Source organism: Chamaea fasciata, unplaced genomic scaffold (genome assembly GCF_029207755.1).
Source record: "Chamaea fasciata isolate MVZ Bird 193981 ecotype frontalis unplaced genomic scaffold, bChaFas1.0.hap1 SCAF_5, whole genome shotgun sequence".
Classification (NCBI taxonomy): Eukaryota; Metazoa; Chordata; class Aves; order Passeriformes; family Sylviidae; genus Chamaea; species Chamaea fasciata.
Genome location: NW_027094090.1, coordinates 58,803,316 through 58,822,147, shown reverse-complemented (window position 1 = coordinate 58,822,147; position 18,832 = coordinate 58,803,316). Strand labels below are relative to the sequence as shown.

The 18,832-nt window shown below is 45.0% G+C and overlaps 1 protein-coding gene across 2 annotated transcripts in view; it reads right to left on the bottom strand.

Annotated features, from left to right (window-relative positions):
* The window catches only part of TMTC1 (transmembrane O-mannosyltransferase targeting cadherins 1), a 134,007-nt gene extending 119,998 nt beyond the window's left edge, over positions 1-14,009 (bottom strand). For both annotated transcript variants that reach the window (XM_066183888.1, XM_066183889.1), the window contains exons 1-3: positions 13,694-14,009; positions 1,786-1,963; positions 86-159 (exon numbers count right to left, since the gene is read on the bottom strand). In XM_066183888.1, the coding sequence (XP_066039985.1) occupies positions 86-159; positions 1,786-1,963; positions 13,694-14,001 (560 nt within the window). In that variant the 5' untranslated portion in view covers positions 14,002-14,009. The remainder of the gene's footprint in view (positions 1-85; positions 160-1,785; positions 1,964-13,693) is intronic.
* Between the last annotated feature and the right edge of the window lie 4,823 nt (positions 14,010-18,832).

Below are 18,832 nucleotides of genomic sequence, written 5' to 3'. Positions count from 1 at the left end.
GTACCTCTGCCAACAACCATCAAACACTGACAACTGCCTTTGGTCCCCTCCTCAGACTAAAGAACCTCACGATGTTATCACGTACCTATTATAGGAGAGAAAAGCCAACAGAAAGAGTAGACAGGCGAGGACATCTGCTCTGCCTACTATACCTGTTACCTGAAAGGAAAGGAGACACACAGGTGTAAAAACACATCTAAAAAGGTAAAAACACTCAGTGACTGCCTCAACAATCCATGCTCACTGCTACTATTTTAAGCTTTTGATCTTTCAGTGTTATCCTCCCTCAGCATATCAAAATGTTACTTGGATAGTGCAGGATACGCTCAGTTTTGTCTGCTGCATTTCTAGCTTGGCAAAACAAATGAGTAAGACAACAGTAAAGTCATTCTTTACTTAATAAAATATTAAGAAAGTTAAATAGAAAATGCCAAATTTAAGGATCTGTTTTATTTTTTGTATAATAAGTCTTAGACGAGAAATGTATCCAACTCCCAGCACTGAAATTCGTTAAGTGACTTACTATATAAGTAACATTTGAATGAACTTTATCACCAAAAAGGGACAGCATTATCGAATTTATTCCTCCTGAACCGTCTGAGTTTGTGAGAGTTTTTTCTACAGATTAATGAACATAATCTTTTTATAAAAAAGGGAAATACTGAAGAAGAATGGATAAACAGTCTTTTTTACAGTTATTTCAATATCCTATTTCATAAGGATCTAAAAATCACCCATAAAGCAAATAAAAGGCCCTTTGAAATTCCAACCCTTTTGAGATTACATAATTAAGTTACACTCAGAGCTCTGGCATTTATTTTAACCTTTTAGAGTTCTGACCCAGTCAAAAATAAATTCCAAGAGTGTCTCTTCTAAAACCTCCCTTAAAATATAAAGCTGCATAATCAAAAGGAGCCTGGCTGATTAGTTCACACAACACAGCACAGGGAGTAACCCTAGAGCTTGTGGCTTTTTGTTATTAAGGTAATCTCTCCTCAAAAGCTCTCAGCCACAGGAGCTGCTTCCCTCCCTCATTTACAAAGGCTTGGAATGAGAGAAGTGTGATGTCAGTGGTATCTCAGCTAATGAGGGCATTTCTTTTTTACAGTGTGGAGAGCTGGACATTACCATTCCTTCTCAAAGACAGCAAGACTCCTTTTAGCCACAGAAGTGTCTCCTCGTGCTAACAGACTGGAGTTCTGGAATGATTATGTCTTTAAATGTTTCCTTATAATGAACAGAAAGATTTCCAATATGAGCTGCTGCTCTGTAAACTTCTGCTGGTGTTCGTGAACAACGTTTTTTCTGAAGATGATTCTCCTAGCTTTTAATTGAAATAAATATAAATTAATCCGTGGGTCACATCACTTCTGTCTGAGAGAGCTCCTCCAGAATACACACTAATGCTACCTTCACTTTTCCTCCCTAAAACTGATGGCTATAGGAGATGACTGAAGGCATACAACAATATCTCAGCAGGAGAGCACAGCCTCACTGAGGTCTTTGCTTTCAGAAAACTCATGACTGTCCATTTATTCCCAGCATGGCTGATTAGGACCATCATTTAGAATTCAGTTCCAGAGCACGAAGACTGCAAGTATGAATACGCTTTTTTTCTTAATGACTCCTACAAATTATTTTAAATAGAGTACATTCTCACCTTTGCTCCCCCACAGCAAAAATTCACAAGTACCACATTCTGCATGACTCAGAGGTTTCCTCAAAAAAAAAAAATTAAAATTTTGAAGAATGAACTTATTTTTAGCTTTGGTGGCACATACTTACAGCCTCGGTGTGAATGGGATGCACAGCAAAGAAGAGCGCCGTGACAAAAGCAAGCCGACAGTCCTTGAACACAGCTTTGTCACAAGTATACATCAGCACAAGAGTCACCAGGCAGTGTAAAATTACATTCACTGCGTGGAAATAGAAGGGGTTCATGCCAGCCAGCAATATGTTTAACCTGTAAGGAAACAAAACAAAACCGTTGCTAGATTTGAGAGACCTTCTAATAGCAAAACATTTCAGATACTCTAAATTATGACTTCTGCTCCATTTGCAGTCATCTAATGTTAATGCTATTAAACTAATTACTGAAAATCGCTCTAAACTTCTGGTTTATTTGATTAAAGAAACAATTTCCCTAATTTTTATATTATTATATGTGGTTCTGCTTGGCAACCTTCCTGACAGAGATGGGAGAGTCCTGTGCCCTCCCAGCACAGCTCACTGCAGTGAGACCATGCCTGTGCTTCCTTAGCAGCAAATCACCCTGGCCAACATCGTGGCACTTGTCCTATTTCCCTGTTGGCACCTTCTGTGGTTTTGTTGGCCACGTGGCAGCTTTACAATATGGGTAGTTATTTTCTGCTTTAGAATAGACGCTTTTGCCCAGGAGCAGCCAAGACAAGGACTTGGTAAGGCGCTGGAGAATCTGCTTGGCATAATGGGTGTTTATTCCCACTTAACTTTCAAAATAGTGTCACACACTGAAGGTTAAACCTCTATTGAAATGCTTTACTGGCATAAGGAAGTTTGTCTAATAGTTTGCATCATTTTCATAAAGACACTGATGGCAAAGATAAGTTAGCTAATATCACCCTAGACTCACTGAGACAATTAGGGCTCATTATTTGTGTCGATCATAAAAAAAATAAAATGTAACAAGCTGTTATGACGTTTGTTTGACAGCATGTATTAACACATTCTTCTGGTCACTGTTTTTTACAGCCAGCTTGCTTAACAGCTGCTGACAAGCTTCGATTTAGATGCAGTTGAAGATAATTCTCTTAGGTATTAACAACATCTGTACATTTGGACAAATATATATGTATCTACAGAAATACACACATATAGACATGGTGCCTATCTAGGGAAGACTCCACAGATGAACAAGGAATCTGGGAAAATGTCCTTTAACTAATGCTGAAGGATTTTTTTCAAACAAATGACAAGATAACCAGTGGAAAGAAGACTCAATCTAAATACTTTGCATGCAGCTGTAAACATCCTATAGGGTCAATAATCCTTCCTGTTTTTACTAAGAGACTCCAGGTCTCCCATGACAAGCATGATGTGACAGCAAGGCCACTGAGCTGTTACTACTATAAAAAAACACCTTAGTTTTTTTCTGTGAGACAGAGGAGGTGTGAAGAGGTCTGTGAGAGCCAGACAACTTTTTTTTTTTTTTTTTTTAATGTAAATAACCCTCTACATTTCTTATTCCTAAGCAAGGACGTGCTAGCTGTCCTGGGTTGAATTTTCCAGGCCAATCCAATTTTACCAGACCAAGAGTCCTACTTGTGCATTCCTGCTGTGCTCCCACTGGAGTTTTGGTGGAGGCAACAGATGAAACCCAGAGAGTTTGTGAAAAAGTGAGATTTTGGCACAACTTGACCTTTCCCTTTGAAGTATGAGTTGATGCAGTTGCATTTTGACAAGACATCAGTCTGTGTGATTCAAGAATACATGAAGAGTTGGAGGTTTTTCTTTTTTTATCCCATTTCTCCTGCAAGCCACTTCAGGGCAGCAACATCCATCACTTTCCCTTACTTCTACCAGCACTGAATGACAAACCACAACAAATGGCAGTAACAGACATCCAGCCAGAGCTTCAGCTGCAAATACGCTGCAGCAGTGGGAACCCCCAGGCCAGAATCTTGTTTTCAGCACGCTGAGGGGAGCAAGGGGCAGCACAGGGCCACCCTGCCCCTAAAGGAGCCACAGTTCGCTCCACGACACCTGCAGATGTGCACAATGACAGGGACCCTCTGCAGGAGACATTATTTATACAAGTGAATCGTTTCTGGCTGTAAATTAGCCGGAGCACAGTCTACTGCTCCCCCTCAAATGCCAAGGCGCGATCTGGGAACCTGATTTCTGGAGAAAGCAGAGGCAGGCAGGTGAGGACAAGTGCTCAGGATATCAGGTGATAGGAACTCATGCACCAAAATGGGAGAGATTCTCATTTAGTTGGCCAAGTTGTGAGAACCAATCACTAAACCCATGACATCTGATAATACTCTTGAAAAATCAACCATTAGTCTCCATGGATCATGTCTCATCACATTCCATCCTGCTAAACAGGTCTGCTGGCAGGAGAGGCAGAACTTTACAGGCAAGGCATCTTCCTACCCCCATCAGGTCCCCTATCCCAAAGGTTGGGTGTCCCCTTCACACCCCTTCTTAGGGTGAACATCAAGTCAATGAGCCTTGTAAGCTGTGAGTTACCTGATGTAAATTATTGAGAACAGCTCTGTAAAAGCATCAGCCTCCCAGCTTGGCTGCCCCCCGTGTGTTCTTTAAATAAATAAAAAACAGCAGAACAAAACACATACATAATACCACACTATTGAGGTAACTCTTTCACTAAACAACAAAATCAGACTGCAAGTGTGTTTTAAATACCATCTTTGGTGGTCCATGAACACTAAACAGGAGTGTGTGCAGGTGCTATGTTCACACCACTGCTTTTTGCTGCTAAAGCTCTTTGTCATAAGAAATTAGGCCACATGGCAGTGAAGGAAACATTCTTTCGTCCTGAAACAATCCCAGCAGAATGATGTTGAAACGTTAGCAGTGGTTAAATTTATTGTATGTCAAACGGGTGAGCAAATCTGGGTCTTCAAACAGCTCTAATCCAAGTCACAAGAACTTTGCAAAGCTCCCCAGCTCACATAGCCATAGGGGAAAAAAGGCAGCCTACTATGGAATGCCAAATTTGCTACACTGCAGAGGAACTGTGGAGGAACTTCTGGGCAAGAGAGTCAAGAAGAGGATGGGTAAATAAAAAAATCACTTCTCCCCTCTTAATTTTTAATACCTTAACAGAGAGTCATTCTTGTTTACTAGCAGAAGCATGCAGCAATTATACACAGTAGACGGTTCAGCAAACAAAGGAAGCAAAACAGAGATATGAATCTCAAAATTAAGGAAGAAGTGGTCTTTCTCCAACATAATGTTCATAAACAAAAGTTCTGGCAAGCAAAAACTACTTCACTGGAGGGAGGTGAGGATGTTGTTGTCCTTGTACTTCCATACTTACACTGCCCCACAAACAGAGAAAATTGTATCATGTAGTCATTTCTGCATGAAGACCCTAACCTGTCTGAGCTAAGGCACAACTTGTAAGAGATGTCTTATGGCCCTGGTTGAGCACACAGCGAGGAGAGGAGATGCTTTGGGCTGGCCAGGCTGTATGAACAGGCTGCTCCTCAAAACACAGACATGTTTGCAAACAGCATCCTAAAGATCTGGGGCTGAACACAGCAAGTGATAACACTTCTAGGAATAGACACCCTTGAAAGAGGAGATCCAACCATCTCAGACATGCAGGTTTTTCCTCAGAGGAGCTGCACATTAAACACTTTGAGAAGAGTTTTTATTGCTTTAGCAACTCTGCTGGAAGAGTCCCTGGAAGCAAAGATTCAGCTAAACCTCCTGCAAAATGGCAATTGGCAGTTCAAATGCAAAGGCCCTCAGAAGACCCAGGGAAAGGAGGGGAAGAGCACAAACACCAAAGTGGAGCCTCTCAATACTAGGTGACATTGACAGGTATCTTCTAATAGAGCCAACCAGCATCATCCCAGCCACCACCAAAACAAAAACTGATTACAGAAATCTCAGCATTCCTACCAGGGCAGAGAGGCTGCATTGTAATGTGTATTCAAGCCAAGACTCAACACTTTTCGTGCCCAAGTGTTGCAGCATGTGTGGCTCAGCATGTCACACCCAAGGCAGAGCACTGCCCAAACTACACACCCATGCAGGAGATACACCAAAATAAGAAATCCCTTGGTTTAGTTAAGGCTGATGGATGTTTACCAGGAACAGTGGAATAGTATAGCTTGCTTAGCTGCCTGCAGCAGTTTTTCTACCATTACTCCATCATCCACTCTGAGAAAAGGAATTACACAGCTTCACTCTGAGAATAAGAGACTTCCACAGGCAGCAGCTGCAGAAGGTTCACTGAGTAGAGCCTGTACAACAGCTCTCCAGAAGAAAGCAAATCATTCTCTCTTAAAAGTAACTTCTATCAGTACCCTCAGATGTCCCCCAGAGAAGTTATCAGGGACACATCAACTCTGGGTAAGCAATTCCCCAGAGAGGGCATGGAAATGGAGTGGGACTCAGTGGCTTCATCCTCACAGACTCAGAATCAGAGGGGTCTATGCTGCAAGAGCACAGGCTCAGAGACAAATTCCATACATACCCAGTTACAGTATATAATCACCAGCACCACCACCCTCCCCCAGCTCTAATATAGTGCTTTTCATCCACTTGTACACATGAAGACTCATTCAACCTTTTTAAAGGCCTCTTATGATTTAATAATATTGTAAACCATAATTGGAGAGATTCTCTTTTTTATAGACTTTGTTATTATCCCTGGGCACTCTTGTTTAGTTTAATCTGTTTCATTATTTTCAAAAGACTAACAACGAAACACAACATGTTACGAAATAGAAATGCACAGGATAATAATGGTAATTTGTTATAGCAAATAACACTTAATGGAAAGTCTCAGAGCATCCCATACCTCATAAAACCCCCACAGTTTTTATAAGGAAGGCTCACATGCAGATTTATATAGATTAATTTAATATATAAGGATGGATTAAGTTTCCTGTGACGATCTTTTCCTGTTCAAATTCTGTGTGTTAAATATGGCAAACTTTATGCAAAGTAATACCCGCTTTCAGTGGATGGTGGAATCTCCTTATAAACTCCACAGATGCATGTGCTTCGTGCCAGGAAAATGAGCATTTGCACTCCAAAAGAGGTGCAGCTGCATCAGTGGCAATAATGGTTAAGGCTCTATGTGGAAACAGCTCAAAGATTAATGAAAAACCTGTAGCAGTAAATGGAAAATAAGCCCCTTTGCAGTGGTGTTCCTGCTATGGCCAGTTTCCACCACAAAGTGCAACAGCACTTTGTGCTGATTTGTGCTGATAATCTTTCCACAGTACAGTACAATGCCTAAGAATTAAATGGACAATAAGGCTTAAATGGTTTGGTCCTTGATTTGCTACAATGGCGACAGAGGCTGTATCCATTTCCAAGCTACAGCAATTGCCTCAGAGCACAGAAGTCACCACTCACAAGAGCACTAGTTAAATGCAGGCATTCAGAGCAGGGTTTTGCTTTCCAGCAGGGGTAGGGAAAGAAGACAGAAATCACGATTAGACTGGGAAGAAGCAGTACCTTGAAAGTGGCAAATGTGCCAGAGCAGAATTTTCTAGTGAAACCACAGAAAGCGTGGTTCGATTATCATTCCTGTGTTACGAATAACAAGAGCACCATTCACACGGCTCTAGGTTTGGCCCCACAAGTGGCCTTGGAAAACAAGAGAAGAAAAAATCCAGATGATGGCAAGCAACAAAATGACAAACCAAGTGTCATTTTATCTACATAGTGAACAAAATGCAATTTGTCTTGAAAATTCTTCTTAAGTAGCATCTCAGCAAGAGCTGAGGAAATGAACATCTCATTAAACTCTTCAGCAGCCATCCATCAGAGTGGGGAGAGAGAAAGGGATGAGATGTGATCAAAAACCAAGCTAGGACAGTCACTCAGCAAGAAGAGAATGCAACAGTAACTGAAATCTAGTATAAAGTCATGAGTCCTAAAGACAGTATTTCAAACTGGATGTAATAGTTCTTCACCAAATTTGAAGTAAGTTTGAAATAAGCTGAAGACCATGAAGAAAATGCCATTCTAAGTTACAAAAGCAAAGCAAAAAGAAAAAAAAGAAAAAAAAAAAAAAAGAAAAAAAAAGGTAGAGTGAGTGAAAAAGAGAACAGCCTTTTTTCTTTTCCCTTTCTTTCTCTAAGTCTGTGAGATAATAAAGAGAAAGCCCAGGAAAGCAGTCAGAAACAGAGAGATGAAATGCAGAGAAATGCCTTTAGCTAACCAGCAGCAGCCAGAATACTTTATTTCCACGGACTCTAAAGAATATTGACAAGGATGCTCCTGTGGGTAAGAAGGCTGGTCGAAAGCTGAGGCTTTCAGGTAAGATGGCCAAAGAAAATTAATGGTGACAATGGTGCAAGAGGAACAGAATGCCCAATGAGAGAGAATCCCCAGGAATTGGTAGGTGTTAAACAGAGACAAGACACCACTGAAGCAAGCAGCAAAGATAAGCATGACTGCATTCACCTCAGACAAGTCATTCAGGAGAATCAGAGAACTCTTTCCCTCATAAAAGGCTTTAAATTCAAGAGACAGGCAAATTTTATGCAGAGCTGAGAAAATGTGAAGGCAGACTCCTACATGCTCTGTACACATCTCTCCTACTGAGCAAATCCTCACCTCTGGGCTTGGCTGCAAGCAGCATGACAGCATGGACCCCCAGCCAGGTCTGCACCTCCCATCCCTGGGCAGGGATGGTCCTTGATTTCCCCTCACCCTCCACAGCAGTCCTGTCCTCATTGCAGGGAGTGCAAGCAACCCCAGAGAAACACAACCCACACTTAAGACCATAAACGTCAGACACCTGCTACAAAAATTACATTTGTGAGGAAGACTTCCTGGGCACCTGGAACTGGGGGAAAAAAACCTAAGCTTTGAGGCACCAAGCTTTGGAAGACACTTAAAACGGCAGCAAGGGTCAAAAGAAAAGCTTATGTGCTTAGAGACGTGTCTGTATATTCCAGCTATAACACAACCAGTCTCACAAAAGCATCTGCTTTTCTTCACAAAGTCCACCTCATCCAGTATGGCTCCACCAGTACTACCTCAATTTTATGGCAGGTATCACAGTAGCAGTGTGGAAAGTGAGTGCCACAGCATGAGTAGAAATAGTAGACTAAGCTGTACAAGAGAAATACTGACACAATCTTAAACACTGTGATGTACAGAGTGAAGAAAATACTTGTGCACTGTGTATTTAACCTGACACATTATAGCTCCACTATATTATCCTGCGATGTCAAGCTGTAATATAGCATTAAATCAATAACAAAGAAAATGTAAGGTCTTTTTTCCTTCCCCGGGTTGTTTTGGTTCTCTTAAGCTCCCTGTCCTTGAAACTTATGCCACCGATACAGCTGAAAAAACAGAAGGATCAGCTGTAAACAACTAGATAGATCAGAAGGCTGACAGTGAGTTATGGAATCAGTTCTCTCTTTGGCTCTATATTTACATCTAACCCAAGCTCACATTCACTTAAGGCTTTGATCTAAAGTCACTGGAGCCTCACATGAGGCTTTCAATGCCAACCCAGAATACTGAGCCGCTGCTGAAGGTCCCTATTTACTGCCCAAGCAGGTACACACCCAAGCCATCACTGGCTAGCAGCTTGGTGGGCAGACCTGGAAGGTTAACCATTCCGCAGTCAGCACCTGAGCACAGACCAGACTTGTTAATTTATCTTTCCCCCTTTTTTTTTTTTTTTTTTTTTTTTTCCCCCAGTTAGAGTACTAGTAGGACAGCTCTCTGCATAAACTGTGTCAATGTCTTTTCTGATGGAAAAGCTGCATTCCCTTTTGCAGCTTTTTGCCCTGCCAGCCCCCCTCCTCCTAGGCCACCAGAGGCACCCAGCAGCCGCTGCAGTGGACACTCTTACACCCTCCCACAGCCAAGCACATCCCCAGAGAACAGTCACTGCCACCTCCTTCGAGGCAGACCAGGTATCTGCTGTGCTTCCCTGCCATGCCATCCTCCCAAGCCTTTGCACTGCCATGTGTCCTAGACATGTCACCACCTTCTTCTTCTGTCCCTGTTGAGCTGTTCCTTGAGGCATCCCTCACCAGCATCAGCCTTGACACCACCAACGAGGCTGAGCACACAGGGCCTTTACTTCTCAGCCACCTGCAAACCAGGAGGCTCATATCTGATTAAATGTCTTCAGATCTTGGCAAACAGGGGATTTGAAAGGCTTCACTCTCTCCATTTTCTACCAGTGCATACCTTCACTGTGTTGCTGAGTACACCGAATCTTCATCACCTGTTTGTTTCTGGGTTGGAGAATCTATCTAAATGGGGATTTGGCAGACAGAAAGAGAAAGAGGGAGGGAGACAGCATTGAGGATTGCACCTTCTGCTTCAGCAGCTGAGAAACATTTCTGCAAAACCACTGGAAACAAGGAGTAACTGAAGTGAGGGAATAAATGACTCAGTGAACTTCTGTTAGTGGAGGCAAGGTGTAAGACAAAAAGCACCCAGTTTAAATATAAAATCCTGAGTGAATTACAGAACTGGCAGTTCTCTTTTTTTCACCTTTTTTTTTTCTACCTTTCATCTTAACATTTTATAAGGAAGACACCAAAAAACAGTATCTTCTGAGTCTAAAAAGTTGCCTTCTTTAGGAAGTATATAGAATCACTTCTTAGACAAGGAAACACCTGCATGTAAATACCTCTAAGTGACAGCAGCTGGAGAAGAGAGCATGAAGTAAGTTTTTCTGAAGGACTAAGCAAAACCACTGCCTACCATCTCAACTCCTGTGCAGATGAAGAGTTGTGCTAGACCTGTCACCTAACAGTTACCCATGTGTAATAGGAATGCTTCTGAACCAACTCATTCAACATTCCTTTATTCTATGGAAGTCAAGAGAAAAGGTAAGAGTAGTTCAAAGACACAATGCAAACATTAGTTAATTCATCAGTCCATATGAAGACTTTTTTCGCCTTCTGATGCTAACCCACACAAAACAGTGCAGCAATTCTGTGAATATTTTAAATTTTGCTTAATGGTTCCAGTGAGACTCTCTTTTTTTCCTCTGATCATTCACACTGTCAGATCCAGTGTGAATAATGTCAAATACTTGAGCTCTTTTCACTGTTTGGCTCCAGAGCATCAGTCTACTGGAATGAGGACTGTCACTTATGATTTCCAATTCATCAGGGACACTGAAATACCATTACACAATTTCAGCAATGGCTGCTTCAGATTTTTCTGACAGACGGGTGATAAATTTTTTTAATTGAGATCATTTCAGGAATATGTAGCTTATATGTAGGATATGCTCAGCCTAATGAAAAGTCCACAGGGCATTTTGAGCCCTGCCTCTTACTTTCACAGCCACAAAAGGCAGAAAAGAGACTGAGACAAAGTTTCAGAAGATTGATGAATCTGTAGATATAAACTTCAGCCCACCCTTCACATCTGTTCTGTACAGGCAGTTTGGAGATCTCCCAGATTCTTTAATCTTGATACAGGAAGATGCAAAACAAGCCTTTACAGATGAAAGTTTCATGCAAGAGAAGCAGAGCCACTAGGCTGATATAAAGATTCATGCTGCTATTGAAATGCCTTGGATTTGACCAAATTAGCACCACAAGATGATAAATTAAATAAACCAAGCAAATCTACAAACAATAAATATACCAGAATATTTTGGTCCTCTCTTCCCTCCTTCCTGCACACATCACACAGTTTTCTCGAGTATCCTAAGTGGGTGGAGTAAATTCTTACAAGAGTATTAGCAACATTCATTTCCATTCTGTTACATATCAGTTTCTTCCCAGCTTTTTACAAGAATCAGGTTAAATCCTTTTTTCCTTCTGCAGGAAGACAGAAAGCAACCAGCAACCTCCTGCTGGGCAAGGCAGGGTTGGATGGATGGCTCAGGCAGGCAGAGCACAGACCAGCACAGGTTTGCTGTTGGCAAAAGCTGCCCGAGGCTTCTTTGGAAGCATGGGGTTTGGAGTATTTGCTCCACCCAGTTCTTAACATCTTCCCCTGACACCCTACTGGTAGAAATGAAATGGGAAGAATGTGGAAACTGGAAGGCCGGAAGGATAATTGGGACACGGTGGATATAATTTCCCTCTGCAGCCAAGGAAGATAAACGATTCCTTCCCTATTCCAAATGCAATGCCAAGTGGTGAACAAATGACTCTGCCTTTGACCCAATGTCTTGGCCGTATGGTTATTATAAGCACAGAGGATGAAATCTTGTTCACAAAATTAGTGCCACTTCCCTTCCACAAAAGACTAGGCACTTCATCCTTTTTTGACGTGCACCCCTTTAAATAGCAAAGGCAAAACCAGTTCAAATGCAGACTAATGGGAACTAGAACATTTAGTTTCCACGTTGCTATTAAAGTTTAAGTTTCTCTTGCTCATTAGCATCACAATCTCAATCCTGCAATCTAGGAGGCCAAGTCCAGCACTCCAGTGCTAATATTCCATGCACACAGGTTCACTCCTCTCTCCAATTACCCCCAGATGTAGAGGAATGGATTAATTACATGGATCCCCAAACTACAAGAGTTTGTTTGGGCACACAATGGAGAAGGCATTCCGTGTGCACAAAGCCAGCTCTGCCTGCAACTACCTACTCTCACCTCATTCTTTACAGAAATGTGCTGAGACACCCTTCAAGGAGAAGGTACAAAACCTGTTATAAAAAATCCAGTTCACAAGGGTCTGTGCTATTCAGCTTTTCTTTTTGAGGAGCATGCCAGCCTGTGCCCAGACAGCCAATACTGATGGCTCCTGGCTCCAAGTCCACGTTGACAACTAAAGAGTAGCAAGCGCTCTGTGGGAGTGCCAAAGGGATGTTCCATTTCCCAAAACTGCTCTTGCCTCACACAAACACTCCATTTCCACAGATTCGTGAAAATCCATTTATATAGCCGGTATGCTAATGAGTTACTCAATCAGCAGAGCGAATCAGGAGCCGGCAACGCATCCCCCCGGCAGACTTGCCAGCGTCCATACCCTGTATTCCAAACGCCTGCCGTAGTTTGTAATGAGCATCTACCGAGCACTAGACATCACTCAGCCACACCACCAGCTCTTCAGCACAGCTCTCTGCAAACACATGTAACATTTCTAAATGCTAAAATGTGCTAAATATTCATCATCGTTAATGTTGCATCAGAATAGATTAAACAGAGAACAAGCTAATGGAAAGAATGACAAACTGTATGGATTGTAACTGAGCTGATCCGCCACATATTCTCCTGGGGGAGAGAGGCCAGCAAAGGTTTTCTTCCTAAGATTAGCGAAGGTAGCTGTCAGTATTGCTGCTCAACTTCCCTTTATTCCTGTAAAACCGAAACTCCTCCCCAACAACTCTGCCCGGTACACAGGGAAGGCGCATCTGAAGCAGGGAGGCTGCAACTCCGTGACTGACACGGGAGGCTGGCAGCTGCCAGAAGGGATGCACGGAACGGCGCGGTACCCGCGGGGCTGACCCCTCCACTCAGCGCTAAGAACAAAGGTAGGGATGACTACGGGTCTGTTTCAAAATACAACGCGGGAAGTTTCTGGCACGATCACTCAATTGCGGAGAAAAGATACTCGAGATAAAGCACAGGAGGAACTCACGGGGAATTCACGTGAGCACCCTCCCCAGCCAAAAGCGCTTTCCGAAACGCTCCGGTTTCCCTTTTATCCCTCCCGCAGCCCGCGGAAGAGGCGCCACCTGCTCCCAAACGGCCGGGAAAGAGGGGCACTTGCCGGGAGGGCGGCGGACTCCTCCGGAGCGTCGCCTCATCGCTTCCCTTCTCCAGCAAACTTGCCCCGGGCCGAGCCGCGGGACCGCACGGGCGGCTGAGCCCCGAGGCGCACCCCGTCCCGCACAGCCCCGGGCAGAAATGCTGAATCACGAAGCCGAGGGCGCGGGACCGGGGCCGCGGGGCTCCCCCGGACCCCCGCCCGCGGCCGCCCGGACACGGAGGCGGGAGAGGGTCCGTGCGGAGGGGAAGCCGCCCGCCCGCCCCGCCGCGGCGCCGACACTCACTTGAAGGTGAGGACGCAGAGGGGCCGGTAGGACTTGTGGCTGGTGTTCTCGGCCATGCGCTTGCCCCAGAAGTCGTTGGCGAAGGCGGCGGACACGGGGGCGGCCGCCCGCACGTCGGGGTTGTTCACGATGGCCCAGACGTCGTCGTGCACGAACTCGCCCCGCAGGGAGTTGCCGTAGCAGAGGGCGCACAGCCCCGCCAGCACCGCCGCCGCCGCCGCCCCGCCGCGCCGCCCGCCCGCCGACGGGCAGGGGGCCGGCGCGGCTCGGTCCCGGCTGCGGGAGCCCCGCGCCGAGCCCGTCACCATGGCGCGGGGCGCCGCGCTGGCTGCCCCGGCTCCGCCGCCGCCGCGGCGCGGGGAGGCAGCGGCGCCCGCATGGTGCGGGGCGGGCAGCGGGACCGCCGCCGGCCACTCGCGCTCTGCCGAGGCGCAGCCCGCCCGGCTGCAAATAAACAGCGGCCGCCTCCCCGCGCCATCCCTCCCCTCCTCTTCTTCCTCCTCCTCCTCCCCCCCCCGCGCCCCCTCCCGCACGCATGCTCCTTGCCGCGCTGTCACGCCGCCGCCACCTCCTCAGCCCGTCGGCGGGGTGGGCTCCGCTGGCGGTGGCCCCGCCGCGCACCGCGGAGGGGGACGCGCCCCGGCACGGCAGCACCCACGCCAGGCCGTGCCGCCCGCGGGCAGGGAGCGCTGCGGGGCCGGCAGCGCAGTCCCGCTGCGGCGGTCGGGTCGGCGCTGTCCCTGCTCTCCCAGGAGACGGGTGCAGGGCTGTCCTGCCGCCTGGCGCCTCCTCCGACCTCCCGCGGGCAGCTCCCCTGTGGACTGTGCTCACCTGGTCATGCCAGCGGGCTCGCAGCACCCACTCTGCTCCGCAGCATCCACAGAGTGCGTGCCGACGCGGTATCGATGCTGCTGCGCGGCATCCGCGCTGGCCCGCGTCCTCCACGCTGCGGCGTCGGCTGTGCCCAACAGTCCCCCACTGTGTCCTGCTGGAGGGAAAGGCATTTTGGTGCCACAGAACTTGTTGTCTCTACTCTGGTCCATTTCCTGTCCCTCTTCTAAAATCACTTGAAAGCTGCATGCAGTGTTTCCGTACCCTCCCAGAGATGACCTTTCTTGTGTTAGTGACAAGCCTCGATAACTTGAGGAAAGGCCATGGTCAGACCACCTATTTACCCATGATGTATCCAAACTATGTAGCCATTGAGTTTTCAAAAACCAGAAAAACAAGGACTCTATTAATGGGGTTTTACCCTTTACAGAAAACCTTCTGCTTATAACCAGACAAAACAATATCACCACTTAGCAAAGAAGCTTTGATTCAATTGGGTGAATGAACATAGTGGGCTACTGTGAATTTGTTCTTGAGAAAAGATACACTGGGCAGGGCTCACCAGCAGCCTGTGCAGTTCCAAGCTGCTCCCTGTGTGTTCGTGTGAGCGTGCCTGCTCTCGTGTGGGGAAAAGAGGAGCGGAAGCCTTGGAAAGTTCATGCCGGCTGTCCGGGGCAAGCCCGCTCCAGGAGTGCTTTTTCCCCCAGCATATTTGGCACTTCGAGTGATCTGGTACTTTCCAAGTGCAACAGAACAGGCTTCTCAGATGCACTTTTGTTATAGCTAAAAATAACAGTTAACTCTGCCGAGGACAGTGTGTTTATATCCGGGACAGAAGGAAACTCCACCACAATCAGAGCCATTAATTCGAACTTTCTCTTTAAGCAGATGATGTCATTTAGGCATTGGCTGCACGGAGTTTTCATCCGCAGTGGGAGACCACTTGTGATAGCGTGTTGATCTTCATTTTCACCGAAGTTTCAAAGCCTTGGCATACAAAGCTTGACTGCCAAAGTCAATGCATGGGCACAGGAAGACAAACAGCCTGGTGTCCAGAGGCATTCAAGTACCAGAGCCCACGAGGATTTAGTGAGATTGCTGCAGAGATTGCAGCTCTGCAGCAATCTCACTATTGCACACCTGCCTAAGGGGTGGAATCAGGAATTTTTGTTGACATAAATTAAAATGGGGGGGGATGTGAAGAGGAATGGACTGTAATGTTGAGGAAAGCAAAAACAATGTGGAAGATTATAGGTTGAAACTGCCTTACAGTAGACTGCAGGTAACATTTGAAGTCCTAAATTACTCAGCTGAACAAAGTCTTCAGTCCCCTAGCCCAGCTAGGCCCTATCAGGCTGTCCCTCCCAACAAGACCCCCGTACCTCTGGCCCTTCACCTCCATGGATCAGAGTCCACACAGCCATTCTCATCAATGTCTTGCAGCCTTCCTTCCTTCTCCATCATCGCAGATTGGGGGCAGCCCACTGACAGCCTGCTCCTGCCACAAAACAGCCCCCAGGACTGCCACCAGGCAGCTTGGCACGCGGGCAGGGACAGGTCTCTCCTGGATTTGTTATCCAAGACTGTGGGAAATGTCCCTGCTGTGTTACAAGTCCTCCTGTCCACTCCTTGAGCTTTACTTGTTCTTTACAAAAAGTTCACAAAAAATGCAGAGTTCTTAACCAGTAAAGGATGAAGAGGTGATAGAAAATAGTTTTCCCATCAAGGATTTTCCTGACAATGTCTTCTGACAGTATCATACATAGTCATGTAACATCACATAGTACAACAGGCACACTCTCTGGAATAAATAACATTGCTTCTCATACAGATCTACAATAGCCTGCTCTCTTCCATAACCCACCATGCTTGATTAACACCAAAAAGAGAGAGATGGCAGTCCTCACCCACTCAGGACTCCTTCCCCTCACACTCTTTAGGAGGGCACCTACACAGGCCAGTGGCGTTCAGCTGGCACAGAGACCTAGACTTTGCAATGGAGAAAAACCCAATTTATTTTTAAACTGTTTCTTATGTGCTTATTGAAATGTTAACTACATGTTAACACGCAGTTAACACTGATTTGCCAAGTCCTTATATGACAAGAAAATGTATTCTCACTTCTCCAAGACAGACCAGTTCTTTCCTTTCTTCCCTCAAACTAACATCTGAAAGAGACAAAGCAATACTCCAGCCAGCCGTTGAAGAAGAACTCCATTCTTTACCCCAAGACCCACTGAAATACTAGCAGATCATCTTCTAATTTCTCCACAAAGGGAAACATAACCTCGTCATGCAGCAGTCACCATCACAGATTGAATTCAATATGACTGTTGCTAGAAGCCCTGTCCACCTGTGAAGAAAGTAATAGCAAAAAAAACTAAGAGAGCAGAAGAACAAATACGGAACACTGGTGTATTGTGGATATCAGATCTGTACATATACATGCAGTCATAGACACAGAGGGAGAGGGAAGAGAGAGAAAGAAGAGAATACAGAAATGGGATGATTTGCTCCAAAGTTGCTTTGCCACTTCCAAAAATATGTTATCTAATAAGAAGTATTTCCTTCTTCTGCCAGCCTTGGTTCTTTCTCTACCTAAAGAAACCATGTCATCGCTTCTGAAATGTGAAGCCAAAATACTTCTCAGAAGAGCCGAGCTGAGTTCTGGAATTGTGTGTAGTTGAAGCACTCCAGCCATTTGCCTGCTTCCTGGTATTTTCAATCGCAAGTTTTGTGCCAGCTATATAAAAAAGATTAACAAATGGCTGTTAAAACTAGAGACCTTGAAACTAATTATGTGCGATGCTCAAAAAAAATCCTTGCTCTGCTAATTGAGCAGAGCTTGTTACTCCTAAAGCAGGAAAGTTTTGCCTCCACTTGGAGTAAAACATACGGCAGGCGGTGCAAGGCAGGAGACGCATTTGAGCAGATACACTTCAAAGGGTTGAGCACTGATTGATCTGCTATTATCTGACAATTGCAACTGTTCAAAGGCGGAGAAAAACTGCAAATGTTTTGAGTTTCAAGCTTAAACGGGGAGTTCTGAAGAGTTTAGCTTTGCATTGACTGATTAAAGTATAAGAATGCAGTAAATACAATTTAAAAGTTAAATTACCATATGGTCATAGCTAGAGGTAAATTTCAAAAGCAGCATATGTAAATAGTTTCTTGTTGTCTGAGCAAATAATTTTACATTTAAACGAAGTCATTTGGTAACTGGTCCAATTGATTTGTGCTTGTAGTCAGTTTCTGCAATTCATTTCAGTTGCCCCAGGATGAAATTCTGTATCTGCCACACATAGAATCTTCCATGGATACAGATTATGTTCGTATGGCTAAAAACGAACCAAGTTTGGCATCTTAAATCCAGTGTGCTGCCTGTGCTGGAAGAGCTTTGGAGACACAGAGAGCAATACATGTGGGCCTGAACCCCTCCAAGGAACTCAGTGCAGGCATAATTCTGTTTAGTCGAGTAGTATTTGCATTTTGGAGTTACTGAGAGCACTGCAACAGTGAAAGGCTGTACTGAGATTTGCTGGGAAAATCCTAATTATGATCCTTTTTCCTTGTTACCAAATTGCTTCTAAGCCTATTCAGGCAAGAGAAAGTTTCTCTTTGGTGAATTCTTCCTAAAGCCCAGTGAAAGTTCCTATGTTTTGGCTTTCACTTTCAGCTGTGGCCAAGAGCCAGAACAAGCATGAGAGGAAAACTTAGTACCTTGGTCTTGTGATCCTTAGGAGACAAAGAAATCCAATATCCTCAGGGTAGCCTATCCTTTTCAAAGGGGATATAGTATTTCAAGTTCAGCCCACAACCCCCTAGTAAGCCTTCTCACCGTGGCAGTCACAGACTGTGATAAATATTACCTCTGAAAATTCCAAGCCCTCAGTATTTACCAAGTGATATCAACAAGAAAATATCACATGGTAAGCACTGCTTGGTGGATCCTCATGGATGCTCATTTCCCACCCCTGACACAGATGGCAAGTAACAGAGAATCCTCTGTGACCCATTTTCACATCCATTTGTCACCTGTTTCATATGCTTGCACAAAATGAGAGATTTCAAGCTCAGAAAAAGCTTGCCATAGTTGTTACTGGATTAGAGGAAATCTCTTTTTCAGCTCATACAACAAATGCATTTTCTGCCTTTGAAGAGACCTGAGTTAAGCCTTAGTCTATGGGCAGGATTGTAGAGAGTCTTTGAACCACCACAGTGGATGGAATATCCATGATTTGACGCTACCAGCAAATGGTAGAGTGACTTGGGTTATGTAATCTCAGTTTAAAGGTCTGGGACAATACA